The following is a 22,374-nucleotide window of genomic DNA, read 5'->3' as shown; positions in this document are numbered from 1 at the left end:
GTGCAGGCGTCGTCGGCAGTCATGCCCCGGCGGACGGCCGCCGTTAATTCGCAGACCGTTGTTCTAGCTCGGGAATACAGACGCGACAGTACACGCCACTGTCCGCTTGGGTTCATCACACCGTAATTCAAGATGTCAGCCATTCCACTTTCAACATACGCGCTTCGCTTAGTCATTGCGACTCGCAGGGCTCGCTATTTTCGCCACTACTGGTTCCAGTAGGAGCTGCAGATTTCAGACGCAGTCGCAGGTGTGTCTGGCGCGGAGGCCACCTCCACCTTACACGACAGCGCGACAGGCAGCACGCACCGCCACCACGCGCATCACTCGCAAAGCCAAAAGCGCGCGATCATGGTCGGCAGTGACGGTCCACGTGCCCTCGGGGTCCAGACGCGGACAACGAGAAAGGCTTGTGCTCGCGCGGAGAAGCCAGCTCTCGCTACTGAAATGCACTCGTATAAGTTACCTGGTGGTTTGCATGCACGCCTCGCAGCGGCCGAACAGGCGTCGCTTTGAAAATGCAAAAAACAAGAGAACGGGGCCTTCGGCGAAAGAAGCATCACGAGTTACGAGCTCTTCTGTGGCCAGGACACAGGCACAAAAGCTTCCCCATCCCTACATCCGCCTGGCATCGCGGCACGCGGCAGCAGACGATAATATACGACCAAACAAACACTAAAAGGTGGTTGGGGGAGATTGTCAAGTCGTGGGACACGCTTCAGCCTTGGCAGTGGTTCGGCCCACCTCCCAGCTGGCTCGGGGTGAGAACCCCAGCTCCAATTCATCGGAGTTGGAGTCCTTTCCCTCGCAGAAAAATCGGGTTGGGCGTTCGGAAAGCGAAGGACAAATAGAATGTATAAAAAGCACGTACACATGCAGAAAAGGAGGGCTCGGGGTTCGAATCGACTAGCAGCCGTCGGGCCTGACCGAGAGGGCGCCGAAAGGGGCAGCTGGCAGCGGGGCGAGGGGGGCGAGCGCGTACAAGAACAACGCACAATGAGGCGAGCGGGAAGCAGCGGCTAGCCAGCCACTGAGAAGAAAAGCGGAGCAGCAGACCCTTTCCGGAAGCCGGCTTCGCCGCATGAGTCGGCGACTCGCCGCCCGGCTGTTCTCCCGCACGGACAGAGCGACGCAGGCCGGCGTTGGTAGCGGACGGTCGCTCCTCTCGGCTTGCCGCTGCCGGTTCTTCCCACCGGCTGAGAGAGGACGGCGGCACGCAGCAGTGCAGCAGTTGCGGCGCAGAAGCGCCGGCGCGCGCGTGGCTCGCGCGTGCGTTCGCCTGCGTAGGAGCCTCTACCAACAACGCAGCTGCGCGGCCGGCTGGGCCGCCGTCGTTCGTCGTCGCCCAAGTGTCGCGAAAAAACAAGGTGAAGGCCGGATCAGCGCGCGCGACGACACTGCAGCAGCTGCCGCTCACCGAAACGGCAGTTCTCCCGTGATGCTCCGGTGCGCGGCGTCGTCAACAGCGACGTCATGACGCAGCAGGACGTACCGCGCTGGGAGTCGCACGTTCTGTGCGCGCCCGGCGCCGTCGGCATTGCTGCACCAGCGCCAGTGGAAGAGTACAGCGGCGGCAGCGCAGGAGGCAGTTGCAGCAGCGACACCACCAGGCTGGAGTCGGCCTCTTCCATCGGCGAAGAGGACTCCGACTCGGGAAGCTGGTGGTCTTACCCGTCTGAGTGTGGCTCTGTGGTCGAGCTCAACAGAGCCGTGGCTGGAGTCACCAGCGGTTTCGCCGGCAACAAGCACCACGATCATTCTGAACTGCCACCTAGCAACTGCTCACCGACGACGCTTGCGAATTATTTTGCCACTTCATCGGCGATTCCCGTTGACGCCGTTGTTGCAACTGCGGTCATCTACAGCGACGCCAGCAGAAAAGGTCCCGGAGGTAATCCTCGTGGAGGTGCAGTGATTTTGCCTCCGTCACCAGATCGGCCTGTCAAATCACGGTGTGTCAATGGACGTTCGCGAAGTGTGAGCGACGACAACGCGCAGGATTACGACGTCAATAATCACGGAAGCGCCGAGCATGGAGCGAACACCGAATATCAGCCATTTGAACCGCCGGCGCACCGCGCCTCCTTCCCCGGTGGCGAAGGATCGCCAACAGCTGACCACTGCAACAACCAGGTGAACACCGGCAGCCACGCGCTTCCGAAACCGGCGGGCAAGGTCGTAAACAGCGGCCGAGCCGCCGCGATCCGCAAAAGCGCGCTCGCGACAGAGACTCGACACAGCGCGCCATCTATTGTGCGGCATGTCACATTCAAAGACCTCTCAGCGTCATCTGGTAGCGACGACGATGACTACTCGAGCGGGCAGGGCCGAAATCGAAACTCGGCAAGTTACCATGGGGACGATCAACAGAACGTCGAGGCTGACCTGGATGACTCTGGTTACTTGGACGGGGACAGCACTTCGAGTTCGAGCGACATCTCGCCCCCCAGCAGTCTGAGCTGGGAGTCGGCGATCGATAGCTCGAGCTCGCGCAAGAGCCACGGCCGCTCGGCGGACCAGCAATGCTTCGTCGACAGCGGCGGTGGCGGGGACAGAAACGGCACGCATTCACCTCCCGGGCCTCGATGTGAAAGCCGCGCTGGAGTGGCTGAAGAGCGCCGGACCAAAAGCATGAACGGCATGCACCGCGACAGCGACGATAACTCGACGTTGAGCTTTGTGCAGACAGAGATTTGCGTGTCACAGAGCGTGAGACGCGAGGACAGCTACGAGTACTACCGGAACGGAACGCGCATTGCTAAGCTCAACAACGTCAATCAGACCTCTTGGAGTGAAACGAGTAGCACCGAAACTACGGAGCGATGCACGCCCCTAGGGAAGCGCACCGATGTCGAGAAGACTGTGTTTCGAGAGCAGACGACACCGCAGCCGAAACCGCGGTGTAGCCAAGCCGATGATGCAGCCAAGACAAGCACTCCGCCCCAGCCAACGCGTCGGGTGCTGCCCTCTGTGGATGGAGCGCGTAAGCGTCAACCGGAAGTGGGGACTCAGAGGCGCCAATCGGCAACGCGGGAAAGTGGGAAGCAGAAGAAAGAGAGCGCCGGCGGCGGTGGAGTAAGGAATGTCGGCGGCAGCGTGAAAGCAGCCGTAGTCTCCAGTGCGGCCAACGACGCCTGTCAGCAGCGCGAGTATCATCGCTGGAGGCAGCAGAAGACGCCGCAGCATCCCGTTGCCGCGTACGACGACGAAGGCACCTCCTGCGACTTGGAAGACGACGAAGAGGAAGACAGCGCTGAAAGTCAACTTTTCGAGGAGGAAGATGTGAGTTTTCACTTGGAAAGCCCGCCGGCCGCGCGCCACCACAAACAGAGAGCGGGAACAGTGAGCGCGACAGCAACATCGCGCGCCGTCGCGCGTTCCCGCGGCTGCAGCACGACAGAGCCCAGCCGCGCGTCCGCCCTGGCATCGGTGCGGGCGCAGTCGCGCGATCCGTTCCTCGCGCTGGCCGTCGCCACAGCGAAAGCAGCAACCACGGCGAGTGCCGAGGCGTCGCGCGAAATCTACGCTGGGTGCAAGCAGTTCGCTCCGCCACCAGATCTGGACGTCGTAGTGCGCACGGCCTGCTCGGTCGGCGGCTCCGAAGATGCCGTCGACCGGGCCAGGCACGCGCGAAGTCAGCCTGCGGATGACATCGTCTCCGTCTCGTCGTCACCGGTGTACAAAGCCAGTTCCTCATCGGCCCGCTCCGACGTCCGGCTGCCGACTCCCCTGCGCTACAAGGAGTTTTCGTCGCTGCACCTCAAGAAATCCGGCGGCAGCAGGGAACACGTGAACGGTCATCACAAAGAAGGCGACGTGTCTCCTTTCTTGGAACGTGAGCCGCTGCCTTGCGAGCAACGTTCTTTTCACGTTCACTCGGACGTTTTGCCAACACGAGCGGACACTTCGCCCCCGACAAGTTCGACGCCGTCTCCTGTGCTTCTTGAAGATCGTGTTCGTGTGCTACAAACTCCTGTGAAGAGCAACGCTGTCATCGTAGACAACATTCCCGACTCTGACGACTGCGATGGCCCGCCCATCACAAGCACACCGAAAGTCAGCAATGGCCATTGCAGCAACAAAAGGCCAGCTACTCTTCCCGTCAACGGAGGAACGGGCCCAGTCTGCCATCGCAAGCCGCCGCCTGTCCCTCAGCAGCAAAAACAGCAGCAGCAAGCATCGCAGCCGCTTCTTCTCCGGCCGCCCAAACCAGTGCCCCCGCCCCGATCCCGGTCTCCACTCGATCCAGCCGAGCATCTCGAACGCATCACGGGCTACGCGACCGCGCGGCGGCTGGCTCAGACGCTACCCAAACCGCAAGTCCAACTGCCCGAACCGCACATGTCGCCAGCTACCGGCCGCCTTGTATCGTCGCGGCGTAGGTTCTTCGAGAACCTTCAGCGGCAGCAGGAGCAGCAGACGCGCCCGAACGACGCATCCGCTGCTCCAGGCACAACAGCCGAAGAGTCGGCGGAGCGGCTGCTTGGATTCCGCGCTAGCGCGCAGGCGGCGCGCGAGAGTCTGGCCAAGAGCTCGCCGGATCTGGCGGCGCTCGAGGCGGATGCTTGGCGCAGCCGCAGGCTGCACGATCGATGGCCGCCTCCTTCGACGGAGCCGCAGCATGCACCGCGGCAGCAGCAGGCTACAGGAACCGAACCGATCGGCACCGCCGCAGTGCTGCCGCCCCGGAGCCCGGCGCCGGCCGTGCATCCAGACAAGTTCAACCGGCTCGTCGAACAGACGCGCAGCCGCTACGCACGACGTCGCTGCGGACAGCCCGCGCACGATGAACGCCGCCGTAGCAGGAGCCTGGGCTACCTCGAGACCGACGTGGACACGCTGTGTTGTCGCCAGGTGAAAGCTTCCATTTCCGCTGCCGAAGGTGCTGAAGAAGACACCGCCCAGAACAGCGACGAAGCAGACGACGCTTACTTGAACCGCACCCGCAGCATGGACCGATTCCTCGAGGACGGCACCGTGGGCTGCCCGCTGCTGGGCGACGAACAGCGAACCAAATCCGAACACGAGCTCCGCATCGAGCGATCGCTCCAGAAGCTCGAGCTACCCGAATGGTACACGCGGCGCGGCAAGCCGGCCGAGACGGGCATCCTGCGGGCGCGGCGCGACTCCGTCTCGTCCACCGGCCGATCCGGCTGGCAAGGGCTAGGCAGCCGCACGCCTTCGACCGCAAGCCTGGCCGCCAACACTCCAGACAGCCGCAACCTGGTCATCCCCAAACGAGTGACAGCGCCAGACTGGCGATGCTGGCATGCGTCGCGCGAGTCCCTCACGTCCAGCCCCGGATCGCACGACGGAGGCGGTTCGCTCAGCCGCTGGGGCAGCGTCAGCAGTGCCCCTGCAGCAGCCTGGTCCTACAGATCCATGCGGCAGCCGTACCTCGGCTGGCGTGCCGCTCCCAGCACCGGTACCACGACTCCTTTGTCTTCCGCGGGCAGCCGACCCGTGTCTCCTGGAGGCGGTTGGACTACGCCGTCGGCTTTCGATTACAACCAGCAGCAACAGCAACATCACCAGCAACAGCACTACCAGCAACAGCTGCAAGAACAGCAAGAGCACCGACAGCAGCAACAGCAGCAGCAGTCAGCGTCACCGTGCATTCCTCGGGACCGCTACTCATACGTTCAAGGCATCTACGGGGACGGTGGTGGTTGGAACGTGGAACGCGAGGACGATTCGGAGGCCGTCTGCCCTTCGGTGATCAGTGACATCGGTGTGCCGTCTACGTCCGCGTCTTCGAACGGTGCCGCCAGGCCCGCCGTGTGGATGGAGTCTTCTTTCGTGGGCTCCAAACCGGTGTCGACATCTTCTGTGGTGGCCGCTCAGTCACCCGCCGCGCCCGCGCTCGGTGAGTACGGTCGCAGTGTCGGCATCACGCTGTGAGCGGCGACGCCACGCCCCGGGCTCTCGTGTCCTCTCCCGCGCGCTATGCTATCCGGGCCTCGTGAGACGCGCGCATGGCATGGTGCGACGGTTACACACACTCGCCGTCACTATCGAAATTGTCAGAGAGTATACAGATTTATCGGGTTTATGATGCTTTTTGGCCGTTGAGTTTGTATTGAAATTTGCCCGAGACTATTTCCAATCCCAGCACGCAGCTTGTATTTGCATTGGGCTTCGCATTCCGCCGGAATAGCGCGCTGACGAAACCTCTTAAAGCCGTACCTCTCACGCCGTTTGATTGCTTGTTTCAAAATTTTTACCTAGGTCTTTCTTTCACTTTGAGTGAGATGTATCGCTTCTTTCATGCGACCATTCGCGGTTTGCTCCAAGCGGCGCAGCGTCGACAAAAATCTTTTCCCGAAAGCAAAATGATGGTTCGATGCCGAACCGTCTGTAGAGGGGTCTGAACTCCTCCGCAGGTGTTACTGGATCCGTGCCATCATGTGTTGCAGCTGGACATCTGCCATACAACAGTTTTGTTGACTTCCAGTATAACTGATCATTCCGGCGCCACTATCCAGCTGAGAGTGTCCGGCTTGAAGGGGTTTCACGCTTCTGCTAGGTGTTACATTCTGAGAGCCATGCCTGATGCCATGTTCGACGATTTTGACCGTAATTGGGAGAAAAAATGTACTACAGCTCATCAAAGAATGGGGCGCATCAATGCGAGCGCGCGACCTTCAGTATATTCTGCGCCCACCATTTGGTGGGCTGGATAGCTTTAATGTGACAAGTGTGAACAGGCAGTGTGCAACTGCGGTGTTTCCTTATCGTCTCTAGAATCAGGCATACGTTTCACCGCGCCGCAGCCTGTGCTGGAAGGTCACGCTGTCGCATTATGGCGTCTTTGTCATTGACGACTGTACAGTTGTGCTATGCGAGGTTTTATCTGTACCCTGTGAAAGTATGCTAAAGTGCAGTGTTTAGTGCAGTTAAATAAATCTCATAATCTGCATGTGACTGCTGCCCGTGCACTCTGCGTAGTATTTAGGCCATGGTTTAAATGTACACAAGGAATGGGCAGCACACTGTGAAACGATTATAAGGCTCGCGAACGCCTATCGGCTGCAAGGCTTGCCGCAAAACCGTCGCGTTCTTTCGGCAACGACGTGCTCTCATAGTGTGACACCTGTTGCTACAATCCCGCCGTGACTCATCTGCGAAGCGCGAAGATAGTGGCGGCGACCTTTCTAGCCGCGAAACCTCTGATCAGGGCTGCCCTACTTCCAATATCAACGCTCGGTAAGCTTCCGAACGCCGATGCCAGGCAGAGCGGCGCGCTTGCGCGAGGGATTGCGAACGCTGCGCTATCTTCTACCGGCGTAGCTTTTTCTTCGTTTCGCAGCTGAGCAAAGGGTGCAATTGTTCCTCTGACGTCTCAAGCTGTGCCTATTCGCAATGTAAGAAATGTGTATCGATTCGAGGAGGTCCACAATCCCATATAAGCGTCCCTCCAGTTGCCCTTCTAACGTCTGGTGGTATCATTCGCCGTATTGACACATTTCTGATAAGGCGCTCCCATCCTATCTCTGAAGAGTTCGGTCAGATCACCGCGAACGTCGCGTGTAGGCTACGTAAATGGCTTTCGCGCATCTGCGACAGGACCTTAAGTACACCTTGCTGCATGGGAGTATACATTATTGCTGTTAATAGCTACATGCCGCCACCGGAAACGCCGCGCTACGGCCTCGAACGAAATGTTTCGGTAGTTTCAAAGCGAGTGAACGCAGAGCGAAGAAACGACGGAGGTGAAAGTGAATGAGCATTGTTTAGGCGTTTCTCCTGATCGAGGAAAGAAGCCGCCATGATGTAGCATTACTCTCAATATCCAGGGGCGGCTCTGCGTTCTGGCGCGCTACTTCTCGCGCCAATCGTTTTATATATAAACTTCCTTTTTTTTTTCCTGTACTGCCACCTGTCATTGCTACCTTGTCTCAAAGACCTGGGTGGCTGCCATGTCTCCTATATAACGCACTGTCGCTGTTTCGCGCCTGCCAAAGAATCTCAGTTATGGCTTTTGTCCCCCGTACTTTCGTGTACATACTGAACACAGCTGTCCTGCTTCTGCCTATAGCGCATAATTTATTGAACCGTACGGATCGTCTCACCTATCAGTCTGCCTGTGCCACCTCTTCTTTATTAGTTTTTTTTTTTCGTCCGCTGCTTCTGTTCCTAGTGTATAACGTAAAGTACGGTAAAGTAAGACGCAGGAAAGTTTACTGTAGACGCTTAGACAAGTTATATAGCTACCTGTACTCTATACGTTTGTTGAACGTGTTTTTTCACGTATATGCAGTGAGAGTTTGTTCCATATAAGAAAGAGCCAAGACACAACCGTTTTGTTCGACGCAGAACAAGTATATGTAGATACATATAGACGCATATACAGTATACAATAGCGTCATGGCCGTCACCACTGATATTTCAGCAGCGCTCCTCCTTTGCCGTGCTGAATGTAGCGTTGTTGTTTTTTTTTCCCCTACCACATTGCCTTCATTGTTCTCGTGAATTTTCCGGGGCAGTAGTAGCAGGAGTAGTAGAACAGCTTCGTGTTTGTACGGCGCATCTACTTTTTTTTTTCTACAACTTTATCTCGCGTCTTTACAACCCCCAGGAATTCCAGGGTCGCATATATATAAGCCCGCATACTTCGCCGTTCGTTCTCTCGCCCTTCGCCGGACGATTGTCGACGACGTGAAACACAAGCACCCGCTCCAGGCCTTTCTCCACCCCAACTGCCTCATGCTCTTGCATGTTTCTTTTTTTTTTTTTTAACAGGGAAGATGAAAGTATAATTAGTAAGGCCGCCCTTTTACGCCGTAATTCGAGGCACAGGTTGAGAACGAACCGCAGTGACAGGTTTCGGAACGTAATCAAAACAGTTACTGCTGTGTTTCGATAGGCGTTTTTTATGAAGGTTATAGTTCACCCAGTGGTCAGGAGCACTCGAGGTCATTCACGTGACAGTGGACGCCATTGGAAGCGGCTGCTTCTTTTGCCTTACATAACACTTAATCCACTCCGCGCTTCTTCTTCCCGTTTTTCCTTCTCGATGTCTGTCCTCACTCACATCATGCATGCTGCCTGCGTCGTAGGCTTGACCAGCGTGTCAGCCGCAGCACAACAGCGTCGACGACGCCTCTTCGCAATTTGCCGTGGTGTAGTAACTTTTGAGACCAACGGCTACTGATTGATGGTCCCGCTTGTTCATCGTGTGTGGCTCAATTTTGGCTAAGTAGCGTCGAACCGCTAGCGTAGCCACTCCCCGTCTTGGAGCCTCAAATGAGCAACGGCGTTGATTGAAGACTTTCCCCGTAGCTTGTCATACCGCTAGTTTTTGGTAGGCCCGCTCTTAGGCAGTCTCACTGTATTGAACGTGACACCCTCATGGGATGCGCATTACGCTGTGCGGTCATTTTACATATGAGCGAGATGCTCCCCCTCCCCCGCTCTCCTCCTCCCTCTCCCCACCTCGCCCCCAAGACGCAACACTCTTACTGGTGTTGCTAGGGGGTGTCACTGAGTTAGACGGTGTTCCTGGCTGAACCGGGCGGGCGCAAGACAGCAGGCGCCTTTTTCTGCAAGACGCAACCCCCAAAAGTACAGCTGTAAACATTTCTTATTGATGTTACGTTATGTGATGCCGGCTTCCCGCCAACGTCGATAATCGTTGCCTTTTAGAACGTTGTTCCTTTCGATAGCTTGCAGTGCACTGCAAGGATGCGCTCCTACCATTAACGGTTTGTGCGTGCGAACGCTACGAGGCACTCAAGGCTAAAGAAAAGGAGTGTAGGCAAGAACGAGGACGTTTATTTTTGTGGATCTTTCTTAAAAGGCAAACCTCAAAAAAAAAAAAAAAAAAAACTTCCTTCTTTATACATGCATATATATTTATACAATAAAGTGCATCATGCGGCGTTGCGTTCTGCGCTGCTTGTTTGCGTTCCTTAAACCTGCGGCCAAGATTGCTTACGTAAGTTCGAAATTGAGTCTTATTGTTTCTCTTAACGTAATTAGCTTTCATTCCCTTCTTTCTTGTATTGTCGTCAGATGTGCAAAATGCAACTGCATTTGGGGCACTGAGAGAACTCGTTGCCTGTAACTTCTGTCTGCGTCTCGCGTGCTTTTCTTGCAGAGTTTTTAATCATTGTCACCTCTTATCACGATCTTAATGTATCGTTTCGTTCTTTTGTCCTTGCTGCCGTAACTGGGCTTCCGCAAGCCTAAGATTGCGTTTCGAGATTGCGTTTTCGTTACACGGAGTGGCTTGGGTTTTTCTTCTTCCTTTCTTTCTTTTTCCTTTTTTTTTCTTTTCTCATCTTTTTTGCGAGTGTCATGAAGTCGCGCGGGCTTTTCTGACGCCGTTAGGTTTTATCCATCTGTGTACGAAGTTAAAAAAATATTCGTAAAGGCGAGTCAGGTCGTTTTCTTACTGTTCTGAAAGAGGCAGCCTGTTTATACATTTGTACATGCATATGCTGTTTATCCATATATTTGCATAGACAAGCCGTCTATATCGGATACGCCTGAACACGCGTGCTTTTTATCAAGGTGCTTTATCTCCGGAAATGTTACCGGAAGTCAACCTTTGACCGTGTCGCAATTATTGACTTAGTTCTTGCGAAGCCTCTTCAGCCTTATATCCCTCCGTTTAGCTACTCCGCTCTTCCTTGCAGGAACAAGATTTTTTTTTTTTTAAAAAAAAGGAAGAAGAAGTAAGTAGGGTAAGGAAGACGTATTCCACGCGAACCTCCTCCCGGACCGAAGACAAACACTCTCGACGCCATTATCGCCTTGTATACATTTGCGTGCGTTGCATGCTTAAGTCGTCCGCGTTGGCGGCGCATTAATGGTGGGGAGGGGCTTGTCCCTTGTACTACTGCTTATTCGTATTTCGTCTGTGCTCGCCCATCCTACGCTGGCTCTTATTTCCTCTTCTGCCTCGCCGCAGACGTCGTATCTTCGTCGTCGTCCGCGTCGTGTTTACGTTAGCTCTGTGACCACAAGGGCTATTGCGTGGCTTCGCAGAAGCAGCGAACGGACGAATTATAGCCGTCGTCTGTTCAAGCGGACCATTCACTTGAACAGGCGACTATTGATGCAGGTAAAAAAAAAAAAACGGGGCCGCGAGCGCTTAGCACTCGCGCGCTTTTCTGCTGTTTGTGTTGCGACCGCGTTGTACGTTTCATTCTTTTTTTTTTCTCTCTTTCTGTTTCGTCGTTCTCGTTTTCTCGTTACTGTTCACATTTCTGCGAAGTGCTGATCCTGCTGCGACTTGGCGGCTGACGACAGGAGAAGTGAATGAGACGGTGTGGGCTAAGGACAGTGACTCGACCTCCTCCTGTCGTCTGCTGTTAACGAGCTATTCCGTCATGTTGTTGTTGTTTTGTTTTTGTTTGCCGTTTCTATCTTCTGGCTGTTGTGTCTGTATGTTCCTGTAAATGGCGCTATTCGTTTCGGCCGCACCCGATGCTGTTATTAGCGTAGTGTGTGTATGTGTGTGTGCTGGCTATAGCTTTCGGCGTGGCCACAGATCCGTTTCAGCGTATTTGTACTACGCGTTGAATGAGCAGACAGAAGGCGCTTTTGTGTGGAGTCGCCATCAAAGGTCGCAATGATTGGTGCCACGTGATGGTAATTGGCGTCTGCATAACTAAACGAAATACACAATTCGTTTGTTTATAAAGGTGCACGAGTTCTAATCACTGGCCACGCCGAAAGCAATACGAAGTCACGCTATATGGGCACCGTGTGTGTAGCCAAAAGGAATGGTCGTGTTGTGTATACTGCTGCTGGTGTGTCTGGTTGACGTTGGTGGCCTATTCTACGTATGTGCTGCGTAAGTTACCTATACATATATATACAACGTGTTTCGCGAGTGAACAAAAAAATAGAAAACGAAAGACGCTGTCGCGAGAAAAAAAGAGTGAGAGAGAAAGAGAAGCAAGAGAGAACTTGCCTAGTATAGTGTTGCTCACGTGTATACCCGCAGTTGTTTATTTTAAATAATGAATAAAAGCCATATTTCCCATTTGTTTCCTGTTTTCTGGTGCTGGTCTCGCTAAAATCTTGTTCCGTCTCTCGCTTTCCGTACTTCACCTTTTCACTGTCGTTTCTCCTTTTCCTTTTTTTTTTTTTTCGTACGAGTCTCAAAGGAATCTCACGTCGAACCAACTATTACTACTATTCGTTATTCAATATGTCCACATCCTCGAACACTTACAAAGCATCGAGTCGGAAGGCACAGCTACCTAATACATTCGGCTTGTCACACGACATAAAATTTGTAGCACTACAAATGTTAATTATTCCTTGAACTAGAGCCGAAAGACGCACAAGCGCCCCGATGATGATTTAATTATTGTGCCGTTAAAATTTGCATATATACGAGGCCACGACTAGCAACTCTGCTTGAATTGGGTGAATATGCTCTCGAAATGCTGACAACCCGTGCAGTTCACAAAACTATACGGAAATAAACGTGGCCTGTTTATTTTGTCACTTGCTAGGACCACAAAGCACGATGTATTTCGTGCCTTCGTTCCTTAGAACCTAACTTTGTTTTCTGTGTGTTTACTCGTGGCTTAGTTGGAGCTCGCGCACCGCGTCGTTCACCCGATCGAAATTTATTTGAATGTGTGCTAAGACACTTTCCGAGAAAACGCGTCTGCATAGTAATCCTGTTATAGATTCAGGAGTCCTTGCCTTGGCTTAAAGCAGTTCGGTGTCCCTCTTCTCAAACTATCTTTATTAGACCGCCTTCTCGTACTGAACGTTTGTTTCTGTAACCAGCTGAACATCGCGACCTGCTGTGCATTTGCGTTAACATTATCTTTCTCTGTTTTCGTTTTCTGCTCCTTTCTAGATTTGTTCTCTTGCCTATACGTTTTGTTGTTCCCTGTGGTTGTGCGTTGTTTTGTGCTTGTAGTATTTCCTTGTCATCTCCGATTGCTGCATCGACGATCTGTTGTTGCTCCTTCCGCCTTTACCTTTCTGTATTTTAGCCGCTCCTTCCGTATGCTTCTACGACAGCGCCATGTGAGCTGCACTGTGTACGAGAAAATGGATGAATAAAATAAAGGGCTCAGTGGGGCAGAAGGTCAGATGCCGGACGTTCTGGCCCGCTGCGTCAGTTGTTCGCGTAAGATGCTCTCTTTGTTGTCGTGAAGTCGTGTGACAAAAGAGAACTTGCTGCACACGCATCCGTTCGCACTTTTTCTACGCCCGCTCGACTTATATGTATAATCTTCTTTTGATTCCAACTAAGTGGAAGCCGACAGTGACGCCTTGGGTATCTCCTGTTTGCTATCGTTCAAAAAGAAAAGAGGCAGGAAGTACAGAAAGAGTCATCACCTTCGAGGTGATGCACGTACCACGGTACACTGAGTGGTATCCGCAGAGTATGGTGTAACCCGTGACGGTGCGGTGTTGTTTTCTGCTGGGCACGGAAAATTGTTGAAGCCGTGAATGCAGAATGTGTTTCTGCGAGAGCTGACGGCCATCTAGTCCTTTGATGCCAAATGTTGTTCTGTTATTGTTGTGTTGTCTTCTTTCTAGTATACTGTAGTACAAATGGTGTAGCATTTTCGACACATTCATCTGTGATTTGTATTTCTTATTTATTTTCACGATCACTTGTTTAGGAAACGCCCACATGCCCGATAAAATTATAACGAATCAGTACCTTGGACTCCCAGAATTACATGTTGCCTGTGGCGGACTAAATGGCATAAGTTCTCCATCCTTGGGTCCGGCACGTTCAGCACAGAACGAGTGAAGTATAGGCCAGCACGCTTGGCGGACGTAATTGTGACGAAGGTGACGCACGCGCTGCGTCCTTCGCCGCTGTCGATCCGTCATTCGTGTAGCAGTTGCGCTATATTGTACTTACATAATGAATTACCAAGTAGCCCAACTAGTGCTAGAACTCGTGGCCGGTGTTAGTGCGGCAAAGCCTGCACCTTACCAGTTTAAAGATCGGTCGGCAAACTCGACGAACGTCGGCACAGTGAGCTAGCTCACTGCATACCAACGTCGCCCTCTCGACGCGCCCAGCACAGTGTCTGCCAGTGCGCGCGGGGCCGCGCCTACACTAGCAGAGACCTCTGTTGTCACGAAAATAAATGTTCGCCAATCACCGCGTGTCATGTAGCAACTACATGAGACGCATTTCCGTCGTACTACGGCGCCTTGTCGGCGCGCCCGCTTCACGCTGCGCGACGAGGTTATAGTTCCAGCCAAAGTAATTCCCACTCAGTTTACGATTGCTGCGGGAAGAAGCTAACCGCGTGTATTTACGTGCGCGCAGCGCAACATGACGCCGGGTGACGCCACTGCGCGCCCGAAGTACTTGGGTAATGCGCTCCGTGTGGTTGCCCTGAGTGCGGCAGTGGGAGACGGGCGCGCGGACGTGGCGCGGGCAAGTTTTTGTCGGCTCCGCTTACTGCACAGGCGCGCGCCAGTTCTGACCGTGTTGCGCGCCTGTGTGGTACGTGGTGAATCGCTCCCTAACGTCTATTGCGGCGTTTACTCGCGAAACCTGTGCATGCACATTTAAGCAGCGATCGCCTTTTCCAGCGATTTCTTTATGAACGATGAGAATTGACAAGAGTACAAATTTGGGTTAGTTGGCTTGCGTTCGAGAACGACGAAGAGTATGGTGTCGTAATCGCCAGCTTCAACTCGTCGCCCTCCTCAGTGCTCGTTATCGGGTGATTGTACTACACAGGGTGTCCCAGCTAACTTTAGCCAGTTTTTAAAATATGCGAATGCCACGTAGCTGGACAGAACCAAGGTAATGTTGTTTGCCGTCGCTTGGAGGTACTGAGATACATTTTTTTTCGTCCCGCCTAATTAGATAATCATTCTTCATTAGTTAATGAACTTTTCAAATATTATAATAAGATGAAAAGTGTCAATGAGAAAATTGTAGATCAACATGAAAAAGTCCCGATACAGCTTTGTATTGCTCAATACGTGCTACATAAGAATGTTTTTCCGAGCGTGAGAGAAGCCCCCGAATACACGTAAAATTGCCGCGCGACTGGCCACTCTACGCACTTTGCATGTATTCGCTGGCTTTCACGTTCGGAAAAACACTTTTATGTAGCACGTATTCAGCAAGAGAAAGCTGCATCGGGAGTTTTTCATGTTGCTCTACGACAATTTTCTCATTGACACTTTTCATCTAAATAAAATATTCGAAAAGTTGATTAATCGATTAGGTCTGATTATCTAATTAGGTGGAATGACAAAACATTTATCTGAGTATCTCCAAACGACGGCAAACATTGCGTTGGTTCTGTCCAGCTACGTGACATTCGCATATATTTAAACTCTGGCTAAATATAGCTGGGACACACTGTATATAGTAGGGCGTGAATAATCTGGTGAGCTGATGAGGCACTATAATTGCTGCATTCCATGCCGTGGCGAGCAAACTTGATGCAACTGGGCCGGTATTGTCGGACGATCACTTTCGGCGACAATATCACTTTCGCGTGACCTCTAATACACGGTGGGCTGGATGATTCGAGCGGTCTTGCTCAACCAGCCAGTCAGATCAACCAGTTTTGCTCAACCAGCCAATCAGCGCGCACTGAAAGTGATATCTCCGAAAGTGGTCGTCCGAGAATACGTCCACTGGGGCGTTCCGTGATGCACTGCGCCTAGGAATGGTCGCGGGTGCAGGCCCGCACGCAGTTGTCGCATGCCGCTTGCCATTATTCGATCGGGTCAGCACATTGCGCTTCTGCAAAAACGTTCTGTTCATCAACGTGTTACCCTTGCGCAGTTAACCCGAGGCTCTGAGAAATATACGCATATCGTATGCGCATATCGTACAGTGTTCTCTTTACTAGGAGCGCACAGTGGAGCCTCCGTTCTTGCATGATACGTTTTTTTTTTTAATTCACAATCTGTCCCCCCCCCCCCTTTTTTTTTTTAAAATCATCCCTTACATACAACTCTGGGACTCCTTTCCGGGCGGGCCCCATGGTGTCACTTGCTGCGCCAGCGTGGCTTGTCTCGCCGCCTCTTCGGTTCCATGCCGCGGCTAACACAACGTGCAGCCCCAAAATAGCTCTGCCGATCGACCTGCCGTTTGCATGCGAAGAGCGCCTTTGCCGAGAGAAATTGGAAAGCTATCGAGGCGGGTGTGGACGGCCCATAGTGGGGTGTCGAACCCCGATGGAAGAGCCGCACTCCAATTTTAATATCCACCATTTCCCTCAGAAGCTAAACGGGAACTGAGCTGAATGATATGATCATGTTCTCCGTGACTCTAAGGGAATTAAGGTGTAGGCAGCGTTGATATCTCTCAGTGACCTTTCTTTCTCATTTTCATTTATTTTGCAAATTCAAAAGAGAAATAACCTTTTTTGCTATTTCCGATGCTGTTTCGTTACTCTATATTTCAGGTTTATTTTGGCAATTATTGTTTAGCTGTAAACGAAACTGTTGCTTTCCGTTTATGTCCTCTGGAACGAGCAGAATCACGCAACACATGCGGCTTTGCGACCCTTGGCTTCCACCGGCGCACTGTGGAAAGTTGATGCGGCTCTGGGGCCGTCATGAAGCGGTTGGAAAATGGAGCAGAACGCAAGCAGTACAAACAAGCCCGTGGTCGCGATCGCATGCACTGGGCGCTGCGCGCTTGGTGCGCGCGCCAAGCTGGAGTCTGCCTGCGTCCACAGCGCTTTCGGCTTTAGTGCTTCGCGTTGTCCATCAGCCAGCTGTCGGTCTCTGACACCGCCAACGTACTTCGAGGAGAGAGAGAAAAAAAAAGAAAGAAACTGCGGAGAAGGAAACGCCGCTGGGCGTCGAAGCACCGGTGACGCCAAAGCTCACTTTTGCTTTTACGAAAGGAGAAAGCAAATGAATAAGAAAATACTCCGGCTAGGATGCGTCTTGCCGAAGTGTCTCCAGTTGCGCGAAACCCTCGCGCTCCAGACGAACCGAGCCTCTACCCCACCGAACCTCGCGCAAGGGAAGAAAGAAGGGAGGCGTGTGGGTGAAGGGCTCTTGTAAGGCGTTTAAGCTCTAAGGAGAGGGGAGAGCGGAGTCTAGGTTGCGCGGCGCCGCGATGTGAGCAGGCGCCGCCGTGTCGCGACGCCTGGCTTCGCATTTGTCGGCCGCTTACTGGCGTTTGCCGCCCGCGTGCTGCGTACGCGTGCCGAAAATGCGTGGAGTTCGCTGTACGTACGCCCAGCTGGCGGGAACTAGTTCGTCGCTCGCCCGCGCGCTTGCATGGAATGCCTGAAGAGCACGCAGCCAGACGCGTGAACCTTTCGTCTTTTATAATAATTGCATCAGCTGGCCCGCCCACTTTCGCCGAGAGTGCGGCGTCGGGAACAAAAGAGGAGCAAACAAAGCGTAGATCCTGCAAATCCCATTCCAACTTCACGCCACAGCATCTTTGAGCCCACGAAGCTCAACGTCCGTATACTTTGGGATGAGTCAGTCGTGTTCGCGCCGGCACCTGGAGTGGGGTCAATTTTCAAGTTTACAATACGGCTCGGAATGCCTTTTGTGCTTTGTGATGCTGCCGGGCGAACAACCGTTCCAGGGGCTGTTGTTGTGCCCTTGATGTTGTTCAGAACTAATGCATAACATACTCAGCTTTTTAAAGTCGCGTGTATGGTGGGTACCCTGTGTTGCTCAGAAAGAGTACTTCCTCTTGCTTTTTTTTTTTTTTTAATGCTTTCATTTTAGTCATCCCCATTCAAACTTACAAGCCCTTCTAGTAAGGCTCGCCTCTCCGTGCTCCACTAAAGTAATCAATTCCGTTACTCGCCTGTCACACTAAACAGGAAGCATGTGCGACGCTTCTGAGTCCAATGGCATCCATACTGCATGGAGCGCTTGGTGTACGCAATGGTCCGTCCTTTGTTTAGTGCTAAGGTCACCGGTGTTTATAATTGAACGCAGTGTTCTTTCTTTCTTTCTTTCTTTCTTTCTTTCTTTGTATTTCATTGTTATTATTAGCATCAATATCGAAGCTTCTGGAGCAAGATCGTAACTTTACTCGCGTCACGTAAGAGGTTTGTTTCAGTCACCTAACTTACCACTCAGCACACACTTCTGCACGTCATATCATTATAAAGCGTGCCATAGTACGCCAATAACCTGTCTCCTGTAAGTGGTGAGCCCGTATTTCTGGCTAAAGCGTATGTGCTTCCTGTCGCCGTTGGAAGACGCAGCGAGAAACACGTATATATAGCTTGAACGTGACGTTACTGGACGCATCTTTTCACCGTGATGGTTCTCTAATATTGTGCCTAGGATGACGTCACTGCAGGTCATCTAGTATAGGCGCATTAAGACGCGCGTAAGCGCTCGATAACGTGTCTGTCGACATCACTATTCTTTTAATGTTGCAATGTCATAGATGCCATGGTCATAGCCCCGCTAAGGCAGCGACGACTGGTAGCAAAATATTCGGCAATGCGCCTTTTCTTTTCCGCCCTCGTTTGAGGCAGCAGCGCCACCCGCTCGCGAATCCGTCTAAGCTGTAACGCGCTCTCTCTCGCTATAGATGCATTATATATGGCTGCTCCATTTACTTGAACGCCGTAGTTGGTGGTCGAAATTCTAGCATTGTGTCCTTACCGTGTTACGCCGGAGCCGAGATATGCCTTTCGCTGCGCATACTTCTTTTTTTTTTTTTTTAACGCCTGCCGTCACGTGCAGTTGTTTCAAACGGACGAGATTAGCATTATTGTTTGTTTCCGCAGCGCCACTGGGTGCAGTGCTCCCTCATGTCTGTCTGCGAACGGAAGATCGATCCTTGTCGTATAGCCGCCGCACGCAAACGCCAGACCTGACCAGGGATCGACCCGCGTGCTTGGGGAGTCGATCCGTCGCGTGTCCTATAGCTATACCCGGAGCGAAAAGGGAGAAGGTTGGTGTGCACCACAAAGGCATCGTGCTGCAGTCTGGAAGGATGCTGCCCTCTCTCTCTCTCTCTCTCTCTCTCTCTCTCTTGAATCTTACCTAGCTGGCTTCGATAGATCTCCTTTCGTCAAGTATAACCGGACGCGCGCCAGGCTCATGAAGGAAGAAAACAAACTGGGTGAGGGCATTACGTCATGCAGCCAGCCTTAGCCAGCCAACTCTCTGTGAAGCCACACCTTCGCCTTTCGTCTCGAAAGGTCCGTCCAGCGCGTAACCCTGCGCTCTGCGGACTGAGCCCATTGTACTTGGTTCCCGGTAGGTTTTAGTCGACGCACACTGGTTCGGGTGCTTTGCGAACCGCTCTGCGCACGTAATCTCCCGATGCGCTTGTGCAGCTTAGCTCGTTTATGGCAACGTATACAGGGTGTCCCAGCTAACTTTAGCCAGAGTTTAAAGATATGCAAATGCCACCTAGCTGGACAGAACAAAGGTAATGCTGTATGCCGTCGCTTGGAGATACTTCAATTATTTTTTTTTTGCATTCTGACTACTTACATAATCAGTCTTAATTAATTAATCAACTTCTCAAATATTATAGTTAGATGAAAAGTGTCAATGAGAAGATTGTAGAGCGACGTGAAAAACTCCCGATACAGCTTTCCGTTGCTCAATACGTGCTACATAAACGTGTTTTTTTTTTTTCGAGCGTTAAAGAAGCCCCCTAATACACGCAAAATTGCCGCGCGACTGGCCGCTCGAGGCGCTTTGCGTGTATTCGCGGGCTGCTCGGAAAAACACGTTTATGTAGCACGTATTGAGCAACGGAAAGCTGTATCGGGAGTTTTTCACGTCGCTCTAAAATCTTCTCATTGACACTTTTCATCTAACTATAATATTTGAGAAGTTGATTAATTAATTAAGACTGATTATGTAATTAGTCAGAATGAAAAAAAAAATAATTTAAGTATCTCCAAGCGACGGCATACAGCATTACCTTTGTTCTGTCCAGCTAGGTGGCATTTGCATATCTTTAAAGCCTGGCTAAAGTTAGCTGGGACACCCTGTGTTCGCTTATCGTCTTCGCTGGGACGTGCGAGTGGGGCAGCCGCGCGTTTCTCTTGCACCCGTTATCTTTTCGGAATAGCGTGCACTGACGGCCGCTGGAAGACACTGAAACATTTACCGCGACGTAATCACTTGGTGGGCCGCCTTTTATTGGCTTCAGTTTTCTTGCGCCATGCTCTATCCCATTTTTTTTCATATTTTTTTTATCGGTGGCTGAAATGGGCGTGCACCCAAGGCGAGTCGTCTTTCGAAGGACATTGGCTCGCAACGAGACGAGCGTCGACCACTCGTGCGCAAGTTTCGCTTTGCGCAGCGTCTCACTCGGGGCAGTGTCTGACGAAACGTTGTTACGTGCTTCCTCAGTCTAGGACCCAAGCACGTGTAGCCCGTAGCAGAGCGTCGATCAAAGCGAAACTTGTCGACGCGACCAGCCGCAACGACACGAAACTGAAAAGCTTGCACAGACATGCCCGCGAGGTTACTGTGGTTCTTACACTTTTGCAGTGTGACTGAACTTAATTTACTTTTTTATATATATAGCACAGACATTCATTACGGCTTCTCGTGGGTGTCGATGTGTCTCTGGCTGTACGTCGCGCGAAAGGATTGTGATCGCGCTGTCATGGCAGGGACAATACATACGGTTTTTCTTGTTGTTGTTGTTGTTGTTGTTTTTTTTTTTTTTTTGGGGGGGGGGGGGGGGGTGTAACACTTTATGGTTCCATTCGTGCCTCATCTGCTTTTTCTTTTTTTTTTCTCAGCAAGTCAGCTTACCTGGTCTATAAGGCCGCAGTCGCTGGAGTTCGTAGGAATAATCAGGAATTAAAAAAGAAATATCAAGTAGATACTATAGCAACAAAAATTTAAGTAAGTTATAAACGCCTGCTACGGTGTTTTACTGCCAGAGCGTAGTCATGGTTCCTTTTTCATGTTGATTTTTTTTCTCCTTCTTTCTCGTTCTTTTATTTCGTTACAGTTCACATAACGATCGTGTATAAGCCAGTCAGACAGCAGGCAACGGCGCCGTGTCCAGAAGCCACAAAGCCACTCCACACTACGGGAACTGAGCTGAACACAGCGGTACACGTCACGCACTGACCCCCTAGCGAGAAGAGCCTTTTATATTCTTTGTTGCTGCTTTTCTCGTACCTCTTACTATACATTGTTGACCACCCGGATCAAAATAAAGATGCTTCGTAGTACCAGCGATTATTTACCACTCTAATATGCGACACATTTCTCTCCGTTGAGAAACTGTAACGCGGCCTTTTCATTATCGGTCCTCTATGCTAGCAGGACCCTCACTCACACAGATGGCTGCGTTTTGACTCCACGCGAAGTCACATGTTCACAAGATTATGGAGGTTGTAATATGCGCTGCTCGCAATACATGTTCGGGCTGTGCGCAGTTTACATAATTTGTTTAACATTTTCAGGCGAAGCTGCTCTCAAATAGGGGACTGATTCGGTTATGCTACCGATCAGCTGGACTAATCTATTCAGCGGACTTTGACTTGTTAATCGCTTAATCTGCCCGAAATTAGAGTTTACGCCCGAGGATGAGGAAGTTAAGAAACTGCATGGAGGGTCTAACGGATTCCAGTTGGCTACGCTGTACTGGGATAAGAGGATGGAAGGATTAAAAGTATAGTCGCGACCAGGTGGCCATTGTTCAACGCACCACATCATGAGTCCTTATTGTTTTGAGATACTGAAGTGACATCTGTGGGCTAACTTCATTTTTCAGCGTACCACGTCTTTCTTTCTTTTTTTCCCTTTGATTTCCGGCATTTAATAGCAGTGGATAAGAGGCACTTGAACATACAAACTTTCTTAAACATTGCGATTTCTTCTGAGACTATTATTTCGACGTCTACTCCTAACCATGTTGCTGCAGGCTACGAAAACTGTGGAGTCTCGTGCTGTGCAGAACAGCATTAGCATTTCGCGCAATACGATTGCCGTGGACCTTAACGAAGTAAATTAGAGTGGCGCGTGGACTGGCACAGTTCAAGTAAAAAAAAAATTACCTGGTCATATTATCGTCACTGCGCGGTGAGGTCACAAATCTTCTTGCCCTCAGAGTTTTCCCACTGAATCCTTCATCTCAAGGCGTCCATCAATATGCACGCCAAGTGAACATAAATTTGGCAAAGTAAGATATCGTATGGTGCCATGATGGCGTAAATAATTTGTATTTCATTTTATTTCAACGGGTATTCCTTTAACAATACATCCACCCGATGCTTTTGTGCTTCAATTCTAATGGATTTTTCACCACTCGCTTTAGCGAATTCGGCGAGGCGTACCAGTCAACCGAATAATGATGCTAATCGATGCACAGCTCTATACTCATGAACGCTGCCTTTTGCTGTGCACTAAAGGCAGCACTTGTCGATGGAACGCGTAGTGACACGGCGTTTTCCCCGAAACCTAGGCATCCCATCCCTG

At 51.7% G+C, this 22,374-nt stretch overlaps 1 protein-coding gene across 2 annotated transcripts; it reads left to right on the top strand.

Annotated features, from left to right (window-relative positions):
* Positions 1-1,061: 1,061 nt before the first annotated feature.
* Positions 1,062-21,148, top strand: LOC126546997 (uncharacterized). Of its 2 annotated transcripts, XM_050194789.2 has the most exons (2): positions 1,062-5,866; positions 20,900-21,148. In XM_050194789.2, the coding sequence occupies exons 1-2, from the start codon at positions 1,474-1,476 to the stop codon at positions 21,019-21,021; spliced, it is 4,515 nt and encodes a 1,504-aa protein (XP_050050746.1). In that variant the 5' UTR covers positions 1,062-1,473; the 3' UTR covers positions 21,022-21,148. The 2 variants fall into 2 exon arrangements, with proteins under 2 accessions (XP_050050746.1, XP_050050747.1); XM_050194790.3 differs by lacking the exon at positions 20,900-21,148 and having other exon boundaries at positions 1,062-13,109.
* The last annotated feature ends 1,226 nt before the right edge of the window (positions 21,149-22,374 follow it).

The sequence above is a fragment of the Dermacentor andersoni genome, chromosome 1, assembly GCF_023375885.2.
Source record: "Dermacentor andersoni chromosome 1, qqDerAnde1_hic_scaffold, whole genome shotgun sequence".
Classification (NCBI taxonomy): domain Eukaryota; kingdom Metazoa; phylum Arthropoda; class Arachnida; order Ixodida; family Ixodidae; genus Dermacentor; species Dermacentor andersoni.
The sequence above is the reverse complement of the archived record's forward strand: the minus strand, read 5'-3'. Positions and strand labels throughout refer to the sequence as shown.